We start from the raw sequence: 21,993 nt of genomic DNA, 5'->3' as shown, positions 1-21,993 counted from the left end.
AGTGTTAGTCAGAATTTACTAAGTATAGGAAATGATTTTAAGTGTAAACATATAATACATCATAGCAACGCAATGAAGATCGTAAAAATAAAAGACTAAGAATGTCACAAAAATTAACAAAGGAAGATAAAGAATGAGGCACGGGCAAAAATTAGAGCAAATATATACTCTGATTGTATTGACTATTAACAAAGTATACAAATATATTACAAATGAACGCATTACAAAAAAAATTTCTATTGCCTGTATAAGAGTCAAAGAATTTGATTAACTTACAAATAATCAAAAGAATTGAATACAAATAATGACTGGTCGCATAAAAAGAAAACTTAAATTGGAAGAAAGAGTAAACATTAAGGCTGAGGAGCAGGGGGATCCGATGGATTTTGAGGTGGTGCAGGAGGCGCTTTTTCAAAATTTAAGTGCTGCCAGAGATGTAGGGGCACCATTGAACCATGAAGATATGCAATAAGAAAGTTGAAGTACTCTTGATTACGCTCCTCAATCATTCTCTGGTGCATATGGACTTTATAAATGTTGCACTGCATGTTGATCAGTGCCTCTCTTGATGTGGCGTCACTGCGTTGAATATCACCAATGTGCTCCATTACTACCTCAAATCGTTGATTAAAGAAGTGTTGTTGCTGAGATACAAGCTCTTGTTGTTGAGAGAAGAGGGTTATCATTTCAGTTAACTCAGCAGCCAGGGAGGTTGAGGATGGTTGTGCCTGCAATGTCTTGCCAGCACTATTTTAGGGTTTGGGCAGAAGTGCCTTCACCCAAATTGTATAGGTCATCAACTTACGGCGGTGGGATGGTGGGGTGCGGTGATGAAGTTGTTGGTGAAGGTGGGGCTGCTGGGTGAACAACAGAAGAGTTGGACAAGAGGAAGGTTTGTAAAAAGTTCGTGTAAAGGGGAAGAGTGTTGCATCGGCGGGCTCGGAGGGCTTGGAGATCGGATAACTAAAAGAAGATGGTTTGTGGGCTTTGGATCTTGCGCTGGTGACTCATGAACCCTTTCTTTTCCCTTATCTTCTCTTCGTCTTCTTTTTGGTCTAGGTTTCTGTGGCGCATTTAAATCGATTGCAGGTCTCTTTGCTGGCAGCTCGAGGCAATGCAGGGAATCCTTGAGAAGCATCCTCAAAATTTTGATGTTGATGAGGTCATGGACTTCCGGCATGGGCTCCTCATCAATGCCTACACCCACAGTTAGGCATAAACTTGAGACGATCCATAGAAAGAAGTACTGCCCTCATATATGCCCCACCAATGCTCTGATCTGCCCAGCGATCAACCTCCCCACATCGATAGGAATGCCGCAAGCAATACAGTATGCGGCCATTACCCGATCCCTTGATATAGTTTTGTCGTGCGTTGTTGGGATCAACCACTTCTTGACCAGATAAACCTAGAGCCTTCCCTCCGGTAGCAAAGACTTGGACTCCAAGGTGCGGACACCTTTAGGTTAAACTGACCATCATGTGCCCGGTTGCGTTAGTAGACCGACCATCGTGTGCCCAGTTGCGTTAGTACCCTCAGCACGTCTGCCATCAGTTCTTTTTTAGGATTATCAATGATCTTGTTCCCTAGTGCATCAAGGTTGTACTTCATCTGATATAACTCATTGATGTCCTTTGCGCTGAAGTGTACTGTCTCTCCCTTAAAAGTCACCGCATCCCTATTTCTGTGCAGATGTCTGCGGTAGAAATCTCGTACTTCCTGAGGCACGATAATGGATGGTCACTGACAGAACGTGTCCCACCCATGCTTCACAATGACGCTCGTGATGAGGTCAGGTAGTGGGGTCGGCGCAGAGTAGAAGCCCATCTCGATCAACATGTCATCGTTTTCTTTTCTTTTTTATGACCGTTTCTTGGCCAATGCGGGCTCGCTGCTTTCTGCCACGTCCTTGCCTTTTGCCTGCACAAGGCGGGCTGCTTACCTTAGTCTCTTTTCCCGCTCCATGCGCTGTTCTTTTTTCTCGCGTTCAGCAAGTTCCTTGCCCTTTCTCTTATACAAGCGCTTCTTGTTAGCTTCGCGCTTCCTCCTCTTCTTCTCCAAAAACAGTCTCTCCTCTTCTTCCTTCTTCCTTCTCTTTTCTTCTTCTTTTTCTTTCTCTTCCCTCTCAAACTCTTCTTCAAACTGCTCAGAAGCTAGTAATAGGCGTTGTTCCTTCTCGCCCTTCTGGATCCCTTCAAGTCGGGCAAGCTCATTGTTACGTCGCATCTTCTTAAACTTCATTGTTGATTGACGAGCACAATGTGACAGAGATGCATTGATTAGTCTCTCGTGAGCCTTGAGCGCAAGCAGTGACTTGGTCTCCTGCAAAACAGAGTAAAGTTCGGCTGTTCTTCCATCTTTTTAGTGTTAGTGGGTGTAATCGCAAACATTTATAATTATTGCAATAACTAGGCTTAATTTTTCATACAATTTTCATGTCTAAAAAGGTTCTACTTATCCTCTCCGATACACCATTCTGTTGAGGTTTACCCGTATTGAGAGTTGGAAAATGATTCCATGTTCTATCAAATAGTCCTGGAATGTCGAGTCCAAAAACTCTCCACCTCGATCCGATCGAAGTGTTTTAATCCGTCTATCCAATGCATTTTCAACTTCAGCCTTGAACTCTTTGAACTTTTCAAAGGATTCAGACTTTCATTGCATAAGATAAACATACCTATACCTGGAGTAATCATCAATGAAACTGATAAAATACTCATAGCTTCCCCGGGCTGCACATTCATAGGACCATAAAGGTCAGAATGTACTAACTCAAGAGGCTTTTTGGCTCTATAACCTTTTCCAGTAAAAGGTCGTTTAGTCATCTTACCCTCAAGGCAAGATTCGCATACTGGCAAAGAATTTTCTTCTAACTCACTTAGAAGTCCATTCTTCACCAATCTCTCAATCCTATGAGATTGATGTGCCCTAAACGTAGATGCCAAAGTTGGGCATTTTCTTTTGGAGAAATTCGTCGACGTTTTGATTGAGTTATGGTAGTTCTGAACAATTCAGTATTATGGAGGGAATTAATGGCTAACGGCCTTAGCACATATAAATTCGATTCCAGATTTGCTATGCAAATAAAAAACACCATCATTATGAATAAAAGCTTTATCCACATTAAACGAGATAGTATATTTACATTGCAATAAATACTTTATAGAAATAAGGTTCCTCTTTAGTTCTGGAATAATATATACATCATTAAATAAGAAACATATTCTGTAAAGTTAACTGGAGTCCTCCTACTGCCACAGCTGAGATGAAGTGCCCGGTGCCTACTCGCATCGTCATCTCACCAGCCTCCAGTTGCCGCCAATATCTAATCCTCTGAAAAGAAGAACAAACATGGTTAGTGCGGCCCAAATCAATTATCTAGGCAGAATCATCATTCTCCCACTAAACAAGTTTCAAGCACAAGTAAATCACATTTACCTTTATCGGCCTTGGCCTTAGCCTTTGCTGGCTTTCTTCTCTTTCAGATACCGAGGATAGTTCCTCTTCCAGTGTCCATCTTGGTTGCAGTGGAAACACTTTCCTTTAGCAACATGTGGATGCCTCTTTGGGGCAACAGGCGGTGGGTTAGTAGGTGCATTCCATTTTCCCTTACCACCTTTCTTCTTCTTCCCCTTTGCAGAGTTAGAAGCAGAAGGTGCAGACTTCGTTCCTGAGGTCGAAACTCTATGGAACATCCTGGAGGATGAAGCAACATTTACCTCACCCTTCTGCCTCTCCTTACTTTTCAGTAAAGATTGGTATGTCTGCAACTCGTTGAGGAAAGTTGTAAGGTTATATTTCACTTTGTTAAGAATCATATTACTAACAAGTGCATGAAGCTCTCCGGCAAAGAATGAAGGATTATACTAACCTGGCTGCCCATTCAACTCCGCCACATTACAATGGACCATCATGTTTAGCACATGTTCACAAACATAGGTGCCTTCTTCAATTTTGGAGTTGAATATGTATTTAAGAGTCCCATGCATAAGTTGTTCAGACGATTGTCCAAACATCCCCCACAGGGACTCCATGATCTCACACGCTGAGACTATAGGCTAATGTTTCTTGGCCAAGACTTCAAAAAGACTTGCCAAGATGTAGGCTTGGTTCTTCTCATTTTCCCTTGTCCATCACTCATATGCCTTCCGAACATTTCGAGCGGCATTCGGAGCTGGAATAGAAGGACAAGCCTTCGTGAGAGCGAACATGAGATCCTCGATGACCAGAATCGTCGTGATCATGTGTTTCCATGTTTCGAAACCATCGGCAGTAAATTTTTCGGCACTTAGCAATACCAACATGGTTGTTGCCATTTTGAAAAAGTTGCTGAAAATACGAATAAAACTTTATTAGAATTTTCTAAACCACTTTTAAACCAATCAGTTTTGCAAAACAGTTTCAAGTACCCTAAGTTATAGACTTCTATTTTGCAATGATGCCCCAGTGAGGCAGGACAAACTTCACCGGTGGGGTGATCAGTTGCCCCTTCGCTGGGATGAGACATTCTTAACCATTAGGTAGAACCAACTCTTAGAACTGAACCTAACAGCCACCATTTTTCGGTCTTGAATCATTAACCTCTAACTATTTCGCATAAGTGTAACCCCTCGCTTTCGGTGCCAGAGTCCCGCCCTAATGAGCCCACCGTAGGGAAGAAATAGATTAGGACAAGAGACTAAGTTACCTTATCCTCTTACAGGAGATCAAATAAAGAAACACGAAAAACTGCCATCCTTTAGGGGGACATTCCCAAGGTGCCTCGAGGCGATGCGCAGTAACTTTATTCAACCTAACGAGGGAGACTGAGGGATATTTTGTCGCACTTCTCGCTCCCACTTAATATGAACACTCTCTCCATCCACCTTGATATTGACCTACCCAAACACCATCCGTTAGGGGGACATGCCAAGGGTGTCGCGAGGCTGAGGGAAGATCTCACGGTGTAGACTATTTAGGAGAAACATGAAAGGTTTAAGTGAAGCATCTCATGCACCAAGTACCTCTCACTGAATGTTCTACCTAGGGTTCATTAACCTAGATAATTCGACTACTGATTTTAGTCTAAGTCGTCTTTTTAAACTCTGCTCATAAACAACATTTGTCTATTAAATATGAACAAGTTTAAGTAGTCAAATTTAAACACTTTAATGGACTATCCTTAACTTGCATGCATGCATCAAATCTATCCAATTCACCTTTCCAGGTAAGTTCCCAGGTAGGGGTGTTAAGTTTCCGTCAACTTAAATACCCCAGCCTAGACAAAACCTGCATTAGACAAAAGGTCCCTTATAGATAGATTTGCTACACTTTAACCTTTTATTAGCCAATTTAATCCTATTAAATTGATTAAAAGATTAAAGCCTTAGGGTTGCTAATCGTATTAGAATCGTGATCTTAGGTCTATGTGATCCAAGTTTTAAACACTTTAAAACCATGAATTAAACCTAAGTGAGCATACATGTCTTTCTTATTTCTTTTAGTTCTAATTTCTCTTTAACTTTTTTTAAAAAAAAACAACTAAAATCATTGCGCACAACGAGGTATTTATAACATTTATAAAGCAACATATGTGTCATGCTTCATGCAATTTTCGGTCATTACTATATATAACTTTTATATATCGCGTAACAACCTCGCAAACATTCTATCATTCACTCTTATAATATAACAATTATAATATAAAGACGATGTATGTCAATGCCTTTTTATGTATGCATAAATATCACTCTTATATTATATGATGCATGAGCATGCTCTTACAAAATTAAATCGTGCTTCTTTAAATCATAACAATTATAATAAAGAGATGATGCATGACCATTGCATAACCTAAGGTGGGATTTACTATATGTGCATACCATATGACATATAAAAAACATACATCGCGTATAATAAATAAAAGATTAATGGACCGGGATGAGCCTTTACAAAAAATCGGAATAAAAAAAAATCCTATCTATTACATTTTTAATCAAGCAAACTGGTTCACAGGCGAACCGAGTCTTAAACCGCCAGGAGGTCTTCATCGTCTAGCAAACGCTGCAGGTAGACGATCGTTTAGCATGCACTAGACAATAGAAGCATAATTAAACGACCGCGTAGACAACGATGAGGCTGCGAAGCCTGATCGTCTATGTGATCATGTAGCGCGATGACAGGTAAACGATTTACCTTGTGTTACTAAGCGATCATTTAGTCAGTTACAAAGCGATGAAGCTTGCTAACCTAAATGATCATCTAGTGTGCGCGTTAAATGATACGCGAGCATCTCATCATCTAGCTGATGCGTGCAACAAGGTAAACGATTTACCTTGTGATACTCAGCAATCGTTTAGTCAGTTACTAAGCGATGAAGCTTGTTGACCTAAACGATCGTCCAGTGCGCACGCGCGTTAAACAATCCGCGAGCATCACATCATTTACACAACATGATACTCAGTGATCACGTACCCGATCGTCAAAATGATACCATCAACTCTTGATCGCATATCCCATCATTTAACTGATGCGTTCAACAGCGATCGTGTACTCCATCGACTTTATGATGCGATCAATAGCGATCGCATACCACATCTTTTGCACGATGCGATCAACCCTAGATCGCCTCCTTCCTCAAAGAACCACAACGCTTGCCCAGAACGTCTTCAACGAACGACTCAAAACTTCAAACAAACTTTGAATACAGACTCGATAACGATTATTAATGCCCAAAAACGCAGGGGCCTTTACAAACAATCACAAATGTAAAAGGATCTAAATCAAATCGATGCTAATCATCCCGAAAAAATCCATTAATCCCGCACATCCACAACAAATTTAACCATTAAATCAGTGTATAAATGCACCCACCAAGAACGTAATTATCATTTCGTTGCAACATATGAAATCGGAGTATCAGAACCTGGCTCTGTTACCAGTTGAAGGATCTCTTACCAAAGAGTTCCATGAGCGCGTTTGGATCGTTCCGATCTCACCGTGGCCGAAATATAACATTATACATTCATATGAATAGTTATGCAAACAAACATTAATTATCGGCATGCTATGAACAACAAAATAACAAGAGAATGAGTGCCATACCAGTTGAAGACGTTCTTCACACTTCGAAACTCAACGCAGCGGAACCCTCCACACGATCTACCAACACCCAGCAGCAGCGTCGACTATAGCAGCACGAACAACCGCACGAACACGAACGTTGTGAAAAAAACACCACCAGAAAAGAGCTCTGGGTATTCTCGAAGTGAGAACCCAAATCATGGTCTTTGATGAATTTGGTAGAGGAAGGAGGGAACACGAATCGTGTAGGCGATAAGCAAGTGGGAGGGGAAAAAACGCTATCACATAGCAAAACACTTAGCGTTTAGGAAAAGGTATATGATCGTTTAGCAAAATCGGCACACTATATGATTGTTTAGAGAAGCTATGCAATCGTGTACGAAATAGTGTCCGATCGTTTAGGCGTGAGGTAGACAATCATTTAGGCAGAGATGAGCTATCGTATAGTTTCTCGATTTTCTTAAGCAATCGTTTTCTTTTCTACCAACGCGCGCTCTTGCGAATTCTTTTAAATGATTGATCAAAATGAAAACTATTTTCATTTTAATTCAGGGTTACAATAACCGACTCATTCCCACTAACCCACATCCAAACGTGAATTTTGGCTTAATTATCATATAATCAACCAATTAATTAATTAATTAATATAATCATATTATATTTTTATCCTATAGTTTAATATCACATATCTACTATAGTATTTTCTCCTCTACTTGATGTAAATCATATTTATATCTAATTTCCTCCTAAACAATGTATCTCATACATTTAGCCAATTATATCATATATAATTAACCAGTCTAATTATATCATATATAATCGAACTTCCTCTTGTCAATTTGAACATTTCAAATTAACCCAAACACTAGTTCTCGACTTTATCCAAGCTACCTAGGGGACCTAATAGACCTGTGGCTCGAAGCTTCAACGGTCCGTGAATTGCTGACTAAACTCTTTAGCCACGAGATCCACCATCTGTTAACTGTCAAAAATTCCATTAAAGACCAACAGCTGAACTCTTCTTACCACAAATATATTTCTGTGTCCATCGGATATACCAATCATGAGTACGATGACCCTTCACAGATGCTCATAAGTACAGCTGGGTCAAATTACCGTTTTTCCCCTATAGTTACATCCCATTCTTTAAGTACCACTAATTCCTCTAATGAACAATACCACATAGTCCAACTATGTGTGAACACCTCTCGGGCCAAGAGAAGGTGTGTGGCACCACATCGTTCAAGCCCCGGAATCAACCCTTAAGGGAGCTATCTATCTACTTACCCCTACCTCGGGGAATGAGTGAATTCCATCTTGTGTAGCTGAGTTCCCAGCTCTCAAATCAGACGAATCCCCAAAATGGTAGGTTTGAATCGGCGACCTGGCCACTCGCACCCATACAAATCAAAGGACCACCCTCAATGGCAGGAGTTCTCAACTCACTCAGGATTGAGGTCGTGTTACCTATGGTCATCCTAGTGAAGTGAAGTCTTTGTCATGAACGGTGTTATATAAGGAGACGCTAACACTTCGTGGTCAGGTCTTATACAAACTCTTTGTATAGGACGCCCCCGCTTTAACACCTGTCTCTTATACACATCTAGATGTGTATAAGAGACAGGTTATAAAGAGATATTAATGATTTCGTGGTCAGGTCTTATACAAACTCTTTGTATAGGATACACCCACTCGCATATCCCAACACGAATGATCAGGATCAGACGATCTGTGACAAGTCACAACACTTGTGACCATTCCACCAAGCAGGTCGCATCCGTAACGTTACCAAGATAAGGTTTCCTTCTTATATCCATATACTACAGACCATTTTGGTTATCGCTCAAGACATGATCCACTTGTATGTCACCACATACATGCTTGAGTCACATACAGATAACCAGAGATTTTATGTTTATTGGTTTGTGGTAAAGCAAATAAAATAAGCAACTGAGCAAAATACAAGATGTGAAGTAAATATTATATATTAACAACACAAGCGTTCATACAAACTGTTTACAAACTACAAGACACAAGACTTTAGGGTATCAACCCCAACAATCACCTTTACTGATGATTATTCAAGGTATGGGTATGTTTACTTAATGCAACATAAGTCTAAAACCCTTGAAAAGTTCAAGGACTATAAAGCTGAAGTTGAAAATGCATTAGATAAAACAATTAAGAACAATTCGATCTGATCGAGGTGAAGAGTATATGAGTTTGAATTCCAAGACTATTTGATAGAACATGGAACCATATTCTAACTCTCAAATTTGGTATACCTCAGTAGAATGATGTATGAGAAAGAAGAAATCGAACCTTGTTGGACATGGCTCGGTCTATGATGAGTTGTGCTTACTTACTTGATTCGTTATGGGGTTATGCAGTACAGACTGCAACCTATATTTTGAACTATGTTCCATCCAAGAGTGTTTTTGAAACACTTTTGGAGTTATGGAATGACCGTAAAGGTAGATTACGCAATTTCAAACTGACCCTTTATGAAACTTCTTAAGAACATTGCATGACTTCTTTCAATCTTTTGGCAATGAGGACATTGCCGCATTTTAAATTTGAGGGTGCGGTATTCATTTTTGACCTTGCTATTTTTAGCCTTGCTTAAAAAAAAAAAGTTACAATCGGATCCTACTCGTAGTTGGATATCCGCATGACATACGTGGGGGCAAGTCAAAACGAAGGTAGAAATCGTGATCAACACATAAATAAATGACCGCAACTCCGCTGCCAAATGGGCATGAGTGTAGTCTGAGAAAGAGCGCCTTGATCATAGTTGGATGTCTGCATGACACACGTGGGGGCAAGCCAAAACGAAGGCGAGGCACTTGGATCAGCGCAAGGTCAAAAGAAAAAAAAAATAATGTCTAAAATACGTAAGGATAAAAAAATCATTCAACACCCCAGTGAAAAAGTTTTTTTTGAAATAAATCATGCGATGTCCTGAAATCTAGTGAAGTCTTTTTGAAGGTTAGACTTGCGGTCCCTAAATGTTAGAAATATTTTAAGAAGAGACCTGAATAAGAATTAAGAAAATTTCGGTGTACAGGATTTGAATAAGGCATCCTTGAGAAATCTAGGAAAAGAGATTGCGGTCGACTTTTTAAAGGAAATCTTTAGCTTATGCTTGAGGACAAGTATTGTTTAAATTTGGGGGTGTGATAACAGGCAGAAATGCACGTTATTACAATGCTAAGTTATTAAACAATGCAGGTTTGCGTTGATAAAAATATACAAGATTGCGCCCAAAAAGAATTAAGTTCACAATATTGCGGTCGCATGCATCCATCGCATTAAAACAGTTAACTTATGTATTTGTGCAGAATATGCGTTGACGCAAGGTGGAAAATGTAATCCAAAGAAATCAACGGCCGAGCGCAGCAAAAGATTACATTACTGCAAGGCTATGCGGTGATTTGCGCTCGCAAATATCTGCTCAAGAAGGTTGCCGCATAGAGCCAGCGCAACTTGGTGGGCGCATCAGGGTGAAAAGCGTAATAAATCACGATGGGACAGAAAGTTGATGACGGTCGAATTAAGTTGACAAGCCGTTAACGAACTACTGTAGCAAGTACACTCAACTTTTCGTTGACAAATATTCGGTGCATCAGACAGAGAATTAATGCTATCCCATCAGTGCAATCATAAGAGAGAAGAAGTTTTTCACTCCGAAGCTCTATAAATACCAGAGGCCACCTTCAGTGAAAGAGTTCGTCTAGTTCACGAGTTAGAGAATTTTCCCCTTCGTTAGAAGTAGCCTTGTTCTTAGTTTTTCTTTTATTTAGAAGGTGAAAGCACGGGAAGTGAGATTGTACCGAGAGATCGTTCCGGTGAACTTGGAAGATTATCGGAAGCGTCGAGATCAGAGAGAATGCCAACTCCTATGGAAGCAGGAACATCTTTTGAGCAGAATAGAGTTAACAGTATAAAAGCCTTGGGAAGCAAGGAATTGCTACCAGGCTCTCTATCCTTATCTTCCATTGTCATTTTGTACTCTGAACTTATCTATAGAAATGGAATTTAGTTCTTTATATTTGTTCACTCTCTGTTTATTACGCATGAGTAGCTAAATCTGTTGAGAAGCACTTAGCTAGCATAACTGGGGATCTTCATTCTATGCGATTATCTTGTATTATGTATGCGTCATTCGTCCATTAGAGATACTCGGGAGGGTAGTCTAGGGATAGAATCTAGGCTCGGGAGAGTCATATTAGAAACGTATAATCAAGAGATAGAAGCTTAGGAATAAGCATTGTTTGCTATTAACGCATCGCATGCATCCTAGAGATAGGTTATGATTGTATGCGGTCACCTTGTCTTTGTGTACATCTTGCATCATCACATAGGCAAGAAGTAGAGACTTAGGAATAAGCTCAATGGACATTATCGCATTCATCGCATGCATCCTAGAATTAGGAGTTACCGCATTTGCATTGGAAAATAATTTATTGTCCCATAAGTGTAGCATGATCGCATAGTTTGAACACATTTTCAGGAAATGCTAGCTAAAGACCTTCTCAACTTGTTCCTCTACATACTCAGTGTATCTGCCGCATAATCAATCTTTTCTCAAATCCGCCACATACTTTTTACACCACAAACAACAACCCAACAACTCTTTGATTTATTGGTTACCGCAAAGTCATCTAAAAAATTACTACCGCATATTATTTTCCTTAGTCCCTGAGTTTGACCCTAGACTCACCAGGAAACTCAGTAAGATTTATACTTGGATTCTGCTGAGAAAACTTGTTGCACAACGCATTTTCCATCACCGCAATTCCTTTCATTATATCATCACATAAAATAACGCATCAAGTACCTAGCTACAGGAGTACTCTTGATATACTCACTTATGTGAATGTGCAAGTGGGGGCCAATTCTTGTGAAATGTTATGCAAATTCTCTAGAGCGTTCACTAAACTGGGATACACATGCTAAGTCTTAAAACACGGGATTTCGAACTACACCCTAATAATGTTGGACGACTTCTTTCTTAGGAAGTGCAACAAGTACTTAAGTCATTTTTGTGTGTGAGATGTTGTTAGAGATAGAGTTCAAAACGAAGAATTACTCTAATATATTTTAAATAATCTTCACTATGTAAAGGTTTAAGTCGCAAGAAACTTTTGCTTATGTATAGTGTTGTACAGACTGATATTGCTTGATGAAAATGTTTTCTTGTGTTTTTAAAATTTTCAAGTGGAAAATTGTTGGTGAAAATTTTTTATTTTTTAAACAAAAGAAAAAGAAAAGTGGAGAATCTCACATTAGTTGGGACAACAAGAAGATGTCTCCTTATTTATTCCTACTTTTTATGGTGGGTTTGGGCCCCAAGAGGTACCCACGTTTTAGAAGGGGTGACAAGGTAGACAAATGAGAGTTTGATGGTCTTTCCACACATGCGCGCTGCCGTCAGTCTATCTGGTCGAGCGAGGTGTGGCGTGTGGTATAATAATTTGTTACCATTAGAAAAAAAAAATTCTCTTTAATTCAGTTTTTAAATTCCTCTAGGAAAATCATTCATTTTTGTCAGTCTAATAATCATTAGTTTTTTTTATCCGTTAACACGCGCATGTTACTCCGTTTTGTGCGTTCATTGTTGGCCTTCAAGGTCTTTTAATAAACTGTGTTTCGATTCTTCGAAAATACATAATTTTGAAAATAATCGCAATTCTTTTATGTTTTCTTTTTCAACCGCATGTTTTTTTCCCTATGTTTTCCAAGCACAATCTAGAAGGATGTGAACATTTTCGATCCATTTTGAGTGCATTTTTTATCGAGACAGATTTAATTTAGGTTGTTTTATCGTGGTGACAACGTAACATTCTTTCGAACTGCTTGCATAAAGGGAAGAGCCACGCAACGCCTTAAAGAGGGAGTGATCCGCGACTCAGCCTTTCACAAGTTTTTTGTTTTGTAGGTTTTGTTCGCTACTGCTAATTTCTAAGCTTCCATTCCAGTCATTTTTCGCCGGGTACCCGTCCACCCATTTTAACTTTGAAACCCCTCCTCCCCCAAGAATGCCATGGAATTCTTGGTTTGGATTTCCCACTACAAATAGAGAACGAAATGGGTCTTCATTCAAATAATTTACAATATCTTATCCAAAAAATTGAATCGACAAAGTTATCGGGATACAGAATATGGTCATTTTCAAGAAGCTTAGGAATCGAGAAGAGAAGAAACGAGAAACGGGCACTTAAAGGAGAGAGACAAATTATTGGGATGCCGAATTCTTGAACTACATCCATCAAAAACGGAAAATCACATCTAAAATTACACAAGCGATGGGTAGGCGGGTGGAAGAAGTTCCATTCTCGTAGGAGAGGAGAAGTTGTTGGAAGAGGGATTTGGTGACTCGAAGCACAGATTCATAGAGCTTTTCGTCGAGAAGATTTCGAGGTCGATCCGATGGGAGGCCGTCAAAAATTGATTCGAATTGAAAGGAGGGAAATTGAGTGGCAAGGCGAGTGAGATGGTGGATGTGACGGTGGTTGTTGAAGAAGGTGACTCGAAGATTGCCGTTTCACCGATTCATCAGTGAGAAGAAAACAACAGGAACAAACGAGCCCTTCTACCATCTCTCATGGATTAATTTGGAACATCAAATGATTTAATTTAATTAATTAATTAAGTAGGGAAAGGAATACTTTTCCATTACCTTGGCAATCAATCACAATGATCTTACAATAGAGAAAGACTATAAAATGTGGTTTTCCAGTCTTCTTCCTCTAAAGCTTTAAAGCACTCGCGTGTTACAGTAACATTTGAAATTTATCCAATAATCAAACACTCGCATCTGTATTATTAGTATTACAACTGTTTACACAAACCCCAGCAAAAGCCTAAGCAATATGTGGACACTTATAAATCTTAGCAGTCAGTTTCCTCCTCTTTTCCTAATACTTACAACTCACAACTCCAAAACTTCTACTCTTCTTACTTGACTTACTCAGCTGAAATACTGGGTGCCTGCATAACTTCCTCACCCCTTTTCTCAAACTTAGCCAGTCACTTGTTTCATATCCACTTTGTAATGCCCCGACTCCATATCGAACCGGAGTACTTCTTCCAGAAGCTGAATGGTATTGCTCTTCTTCTTCTTCTTCGTCTTTCTCTTCGAAGCTTTCAAATTTCCCCCCGGAAGTGTAGTCAACTCTATCGAAACTGATACATCTTGCGTCATCGATTGCAGCACTAGCAATTGTATTTGTCAGTCGATCAGTGGATTTTTCACTGGTTGAGTTTGAAGGTTTCATATTGATCTTGGGGTTGGGAGGATCCGAGCAAGAGGATGGCTGCCTGGCCTCTGATTCTTCCCTTTCTTGGAGGATCTTGAGAATAAGGGTCTTTAACAAGTTCATTACTTGTACAGCATGAATTAGTGCGGTCAAAGGATCAGCCATCTGCACCAGATTCAGAGAACTGCTTTTTAGTTCATAAGAGTACCCGTAGTTGTGATATTGCTAGCTTAATAGAAAGAGATGAATGATCATCTGATTTGAGGATAGATTTTTTGTGTACTTGTATCAACCAATGATAATTTACAAAATAAAATAGGGAACAGTTTATGAGTCTCCCACAAACATACAGACACACCTGAGTCATGTTTGGTGCAAAAACCATCGCAATGTTGCGTGCATTCATCTTGTTGTATGTTTCGTGTTGCACGACATCTGCCATCAAATTGATAGCCCAGTCAAGGATAGCAGCTTCCATGGGAGGGAGTAGTTTAACAAGTTGAGTGCAGTCTTCCTCTGTGTTGCAATGCATCACTTGTTCTGGGGTTAGTGAATCAAGCACACCTGTAGGAAGTTCTCTGAGCCATGCCTGTAGATGAGACAAAAACCAACTCTATTAAAATCATACAAAAAATGATAAACACAAGTAATTTAATTTGCAGATCCAACTTTGGTAGAAACCCTTAAAGAACAATCTTCCAAAATCTAAACTTCTTAAATGGGACAAAGGGAGGTTGGTTGATGATATCAGTTAAAAGAATACCTTGATCAAGCCTGCTAAACAGTGAACGTCAATGCCTCGTGGCACTACGCCACTGTTTAGTTCCTTTCGGACAAACTCTTCCTGACTATTCTCAGCATTTATTCGAAATATTCCTTCTGCCTTCAATAGTGACAAAAAATAGTTATAGTTAAAATTTGAATAGTTAAGTCAGCTAAAAGTAAGAACCATGTAAATGTCTCAGCAAACTAAATATAGTAAATATCTATACATACTTTTAGACCTCCCTCTGAATACAACCGCTTTTGCATCATAAGAAGGATTGTCGGTACACTATTTCCTCTGTCATCAAAAGAACACTGCATTGACTTGGCAGAAACTCCGAAAACGCTAGCACTGGATGACAAGAATGAGATTGAGGAATATGAATGATTAGTTAGCATAGGGGGAAGTAAAGAGATTCCAAATTGCATTTAGAAATGTTTAAAGTTCTACTCAAAGACAAATCTCTGGAAGTATTTCAAATCATACAGTAGCTGTATAACATGATAGTATCAAATATGTACATTAGAAAAATCGATCAAGAGTTCAAGCCAATTTAACAAGCTCTATTCTTCGTTGAATGGAATAGAAAGCGCTCATCAACATGTAACCTATTATTAAGTTCAACACAATATCACGCAAGACTGACTGACGTTACGCAATCAGCATGTTTAGAACCATCCATCCTTCATTAACAAACAAATTCCCTTTCCCCATATCTCACTACTAGTCTTCTATTTCCATTCCTGTTGAAAATTTTGCCTTTAAGGGTCTCATATTCCAAAGTATAATATTTCTCCCCTCCTCTATAAAAACCAAGCTCAGAAAGCGAAGGATTCTTTGGATGTTTTGCAGGATAAAAATCGAGATAGAGAAACACAACACATGGACATTCCTTGTCCTAGTTGTGATGTTAGGATTTATTTAACTAAAAGGTTCTGCAAAGCAGATTCTATGTTTAGCGAAAGGCATTCTAAAGCAACCGACCCTCTTTGGAACTTTGGAATGCCTTCCAAACATCTTCTGTCGTGGTCCCTCAAAAGCTGCAACTTCACTTCACATCTAGCTTTGAGATCGCACGTATTCCAAGAAACATCAAGAGATAGAAATATGACAGATGGTAAAAGTGAAAAGCTAAACATGAACCCAAAATAAACGTAAAATTCAAAGTTCCCAAATGATTTCATTAACAAGAAAAAGAAACACCAAACCACCAAAACCGATGAAACTGAGTAAACTATGAGTTCCCCTCTTGGATTTCCCCCTTTTTGCCTTCAATTTGACTAAAATTTTCAGAACTCCTTCAAACTAATCAATTCAAAGTTTAAGCAGCCAAAAGAATCACTTATTTCCAATTCAACTACAACCCCATTTCCAAAAACAGTCATCCAAATTCTATGTATAGAAGAAACCAATTTCACAAAAGTGCTCACCTGGCGCTTGGCACTCTGGTTGGCACCTCAGGTTCGAATTCTGTAGGCAAACCCAGAAACCCATTAAACCTATCAAATGTAACATGGGAAACATGCCTCACATTCACAGGCGAGCTAATATCCATGGAAGAAACATCATCTGGTTCCACACTGCAAGTAACCAATGATTTCCTCAATGCCGTTACCAAAATGTCAAGTATCGGAAACTGATTCCCGTTATTATTATGCCTCGTAGCTCCCTCTTGCTTGTCCTCATCGCTATCACAGACTGAATTTCTCAAAACCAAGCCAAACCCATCTTCATTTACCCCAATCCCAACCCCATCTCCATAATAATCGTCATCTTCTTCCTCTTCCTCTTCCTCTTCCTCTTCTTCCTCCTCATCATCACTGTCATAATAAGAGCTCGGCGGCGGTGGCGGCGGCTTGAACTCCGCAACTCTGACGTGTCCGCACGATTTGGATCGAAATAAACGAGTCATTGATGCTTGAAAACAAGTAAATAGATGAAAAATAAATTGCGGGTTGTTTTTATTTCTTCAGAAAAACAAACACAGAGAGAAGAAAAGAGGGTTTGCTTTGCTTGGGAGTGAAAGGAAGAGGATGACGATGGATAGATGAATGAATGAACAAAAGATTTAATGGGGGGAGAGAGAGAGAGAGGAAAAAATGGAGGATAAAGACTGTTGGTTTGCAAATTTGTAATGGAATTTTTTGTTGGTGCAGTTTGGTTGTGAATTGTGATACATAAGAGTGTGATTATGTTTTGGAAGCTTTTATGAGTGTTTTTTCTATACATTTACAGAGTGGAAATGGAGGGGAAAAGAAAATTAGCGGTATTTGGAATTGGGTCCCTTTGCTTTGAATCATTGCATTTCATGTTTTCTTTTTTCTTTCAATTTCTTCTTTTCATTTTTGATGCTATGGACTTCCAAGTACAAACCTGTTGGCTGTCTCATTAATGGCTTTCTACAATATCTAAGAGGATAACTACATTTGTATTGTATAACCATTCCAAACACTCTCATCTTTTTTTTCTTCTTTTGGTCTTCAAGCTTGTAATCCTAAATCATGATGTGTACTTAAATTACTTCTAAAAAAAATGGATAATTCCGAGAAAGTTATAAAATTCCATAAACAGTTCATATGGTTTGATAAAATATTTATGTAGGGATTATTTAGATGGGTTTTATCAAATCATATGAACTAAATTCTAATTATAAATGATAAAGATTAAATTCTAACTTAATTTTTTTTTTCAAATCTTTAGGACCAATTCTGCAATTTAACCAAAAATATATAAATAAATAAAAAATCATAAACTATTCCGTCCCAAATGTATTAAAAGATATGGAAGGGGAATTTTTCTTTTTGGGGAAGAGACAGCAATGCATGCATTGTGAAAGAGGATTTGGATTTATTATGCATCAAGTGAATCTGAGTAAAGGTTTGATTTTTTTGTAATTATATTTGCTTTGTGGAGAGTCACATGGCCACATGGGTTGTGGTCCTTTTGGACCCTTCCATTGTTCCCAACTCAAAACCCTAAATCCCAATGCCCCCCCTTTTTTATCTCTCTCTATATATCCCAAAATAAAAATCACTTTCAATTTTTTTTTTTAAAAAAAAAAACCCCATTTCTATTTAAATTTGACCCCACACCTATAATTATTGATTAATTAACTAACTTTCATGTTATATGTCAATTGATTTCTTTTGTTGGAATTGAATTGTATGATTGATTATTGCATGTCAACCTCTCTTTTTTTTTTTTTTTTTGTTGCATGCATACATATAATTTTACCTATCTATTTGTACTAGTCAAATTTCGTTGATTAAACATTTATAAAGTAATTGAAATGTCTTAATTAGTCTTTTTCGATAAATATGGACCCAAGTTTTATATTGGTTAAAATGAGAGTTAAAATACTGAATCTCGGATTGAAACGTTATATTTTTATTCTAGAAATTTATACGATCTTTTAATTTAAAATGGACATAATCATATAGAAATAAAGATTCGGGAACTAAATGCTTTAATCATTTTTAGGCTTAGAGCCCAAAATGCAAACACTATCTAAATTTGCTTGGAAAAAAAAACATGTAAAAATACTTTGTTTTTTTTTTCCTTTGGAGCTTGCAACAAACTTTTTGCCCATTTTCTTTTTTTTGCAAGAAAAAGGCAAGAACAAATCTTGTACTATTATGCAAATATAAGAATCAAAATGATGTCTTTTTTCTTAAAATATAAAATAAGAATAATGATGATGATGATTTATAATGATTGTTATTTGTCCATCCCACTTACGTTATAGTACAGCAATAACTTTATTAAATAATAAAATCAAAGAAATAGTAGATTTAACTATAAATGAAGAGGTAAAAATATTTTAAAATTAACTTATTAAAACCAAACCAGATGTCATTTTAATTAAGTTAGCTCAGATTGACTGACTAGTATATGCACCAATATTCGACCTAAATTTGAATTATAGTAGAAAAATGTTATACTTTACAATTTAATTTAAAAAAAAAAAAAAAAAACCTACTCATTAGGCCATTCCAAATTTATCTCATTTATAAAATAAGGTTTTTGCATGTACTTCAATTTTTTTTAAAAAAAAAAAAATAAGTTAAATACTAATTTAGCTCTTTATCTTAAAGCGTCTTAAATTTAGTCTTTATTACTAATATATTGATAATTGATTCGTTTTTTAAAAAAGAAAAATATTATTTGTTAACATTTTTTACTATAAATTTTGAAAATATAGGTTTATATATGAGTTGTTTTCAAATATAGAAATCTAAATCAAAATATTTACAAATATAATAAAATTTCACTGTTTATCTGCGATAGACACAGATAGTAGTTTATTACAGTCTATTGTGATCTATCGTAGATAAACTGTGATATTTTACTATTATTTGTAAATATTTTTAGTAGTTTTGTTATTTTTAAATAATTTTCTTTCATATAGTGTATTTTTCTTGTACAAAAGATGTTATTATTTAGACAATTTCAATAAAAATTAACTTGAAATAGTAAAATTAAGATTTATTAAATGTAGATCGACAAAAAAATGAGTATAGTACAAACTCGTCCTCTCTATTTTTACCCATGATAAAAGTATAGGGTGGAGATTGAGAGAGATATATGACCCAAGTATGAACTTTATGTGGCTTTCTTTAAATATCAACTGTCAAATTTATTTAATAATAAAATAATTTATTTATTTATTATTCTAAAAAATGAATGTACATATAATAGATGGATACATAATGGGGAAGTGAGAAGAGTGGGGCAGAGTTGTAATTAGTAGACACATGACATTAAATTAAATTAAATTAAAAATGATATTGACACGTGAACCCGGCCGGAATTGTCACGAAATACAGTTACCTGTCAGTCCTCCTTCGCCACCGCATGATGTTGATCACACGCTCTTCCCCACCTGTGGTCCCTCACGTGGTCCCCTCTTATTTTTCCTATTTTTTCCATTATTTCACATCCTAATTCTCCAAATTTAGTCTACGTATTTTTTATTAATATAGAAAGAAAAATGGTTGAAATTATTTTTAAATACACTAAAATATTATAGTCTATAAATGATAGACAGTGGTAAACACTGATAATAGTTTATTAGTTTTTATCGGTAATAATAATAGTCTATCAATATCTATATTTTATCATATTTATAAATATTTTGTTTCATTTTACTATATTTAAAAATATCTCATATTGAAATGTTAATTTATAAATCTATGCCCCGTTTGGTAACCATTTGAATTTTTTAAAAATTAAGTCTATATCTTACCATGATTTGCATATTTCTTAATTACAATTATCGAATTTTTAGCCAAATTTAAAAAACAAAAACAACTTTTTGAAAGTTATTTTTTTACTTCTCAAAATTTGGTTTGGTTTTTTAAACCATTTGTGAAAAATAGATAACAAAACAAAAAAAAAAATTGGTGGTGGAAGTAATGTCTATAAGCTTGATTTTCAAAAATAAAAAACAAAAAAACAAAACGGTTATCAAACAGGCCAATTGATCTATTTTGAGTTTATATTTATTTATGTTTCATTTGGTAATCATTTAGACTCTATCTAGTAATTATTTTATTTTTATTTTTAACTTTTGAAAGTTTTTTAGAAACATCAATTTCATCCCAACATTTCATGCTTTATTATCTACAAATCTACTAGTATTTTCAAAAATCAAGTTAAAATTTAAAAACTAAAAAGATATATAAAATTTGATTATATGTGAATAATATATGAAAGTTAGAAACAAATAGATACAAACTCAAAATGAAAGAACTGAATATGTAATTTAATTAAATTAATTGTGAAAATTTAAATTGATTGAACTTTACCATATATTTCCTAAATTAATCTTATTTAGAATGCAATGATTTATTAGCTATTAATAGAAACTAGAAAGATTAACTCTAAAGTACAAAAATTTGTTATTGGAAAAAAAGTCTAGAGGTTAATTAATCATGACACAACATATCAATCGTAGATATGGCCTAACTTTTGAAATCTACTCTTAATTTTATCATTATTTTACAGCTCTAACCTTCAAATAATTATTGGATTATGTTTCAGTAAATTATTAAATAATATGACGAGAATCCTATGTAAGAAAACGTTGAATTCATTATTTTAAGGAAAAGAAAACGTTGAATTCATGGTAAATAAAAATATCCTGGTCAATCAATCAAATTTACAAAATAACTTAGTTGAATAAATGCTATTTCTCATAGTAAAAAAAGAAAAAAGAAAAGAAAAGAAAAATCAATTAATGAAATAGTGTTTATCTATTAGCTCAAAATGTAATTATTGTTATTATTATTAGACAATAGTATAAAAATCAATAATATGTATTTTAGGTTAGTTTAACTATTTTCATATTAAGTCGTTGACAATCATATTTAAATTTATTATAGCATATTAATATTAATATAGAATAAAATGGTAGGTTATTTAAATTAAGAGTCCGTTTGGATTGACTTGAAAAAGAAAAGTGTTTTTCAAAAAATTCATTTTTAGTTAAACACTTTCGATAAAAATTAATTAAAATTAAATTATTGCCAAACATTTCAATTTTTTTTCAAAATGACTCATTTTTAAAATTTAAATATTTGAAAATGTACCCTAAAATTAAATAAAAATATATCTCAAAGTTAAAACACTTCAAAACGTACCCCAAAATTAAATAAAAACGTATCCCAACGTTAAATAAGAAATAGTTGAATATGCAATATCCCAAATAAATGGACTGATTTGAAGGGGGAGAAAAGTGTGACAGCATAGATTATTTATTTATTTATTTGTTTTGTTTTCGGAGGAAACATAGTCGTTTGTTTTTTTTTTTTTTTTAATTATTTATTAGTATTATTATTATTATATATTTGGTGAGACTGCAAGAGTCTATTTCTTGTAAGGATGATAAATGATAAGCTCCAG

General features: G+C 36.2%; 1 protein-coding gene across 1 annotated transcript; it reads right to left on the bottom strand.

Moving 5' to 3' along the window:
- Positions 1 to 13,713: 13,713 nt before the first annotated feature.
- Positions 13,714 to 17,304, bottom strand: LOC120067207 (rho GTPase-activating protein 5-like). The gene is made up of 5 exons (XM_039018713.1): positions 16,521 to 17,304; positions 15,321 to 15,441; positions 15,088 to 15,207; positions 14,683 to 14,913; positions 13,714 to 14,489 (listed from the first exon to the last, which is right to left on the bottom strand). The coding sequence occupies exons 1-5, from the start codon at positions 17,000 to 17,002 to the stop codon at positions 13,983 to 13,985; spliced, it is 1,461 nt and encodes a 486-aa protein (XP_038874641.1). The 5' UTR covers positions 17,003 to 17,304; the 3' UTR covers positions 13,714 to 13,982.
- Positions 17,305 to 21,993: the final 4,689 nt, after the last annotated feature.

This window comes from Benincasa hispida, chromosome 1 (genome assembly GCF_009727055.1).
Source record: "Benincasa hispida cultivar B227 chromosome 1, ASM972705v1, whole genome shotgun sequence".
NCBI lineage: Eukaryota > Viridiplantae > Streptophyta > Magnoliopsida > Cucurbitales > Cucurbitaceae > Benincasa > Benincasa hispida.
The sequence above is the reverse complement of the archived record's forward strand: the minus strand, read 5'-3'. Positions and strand labels throughout refer to the sequence as shown.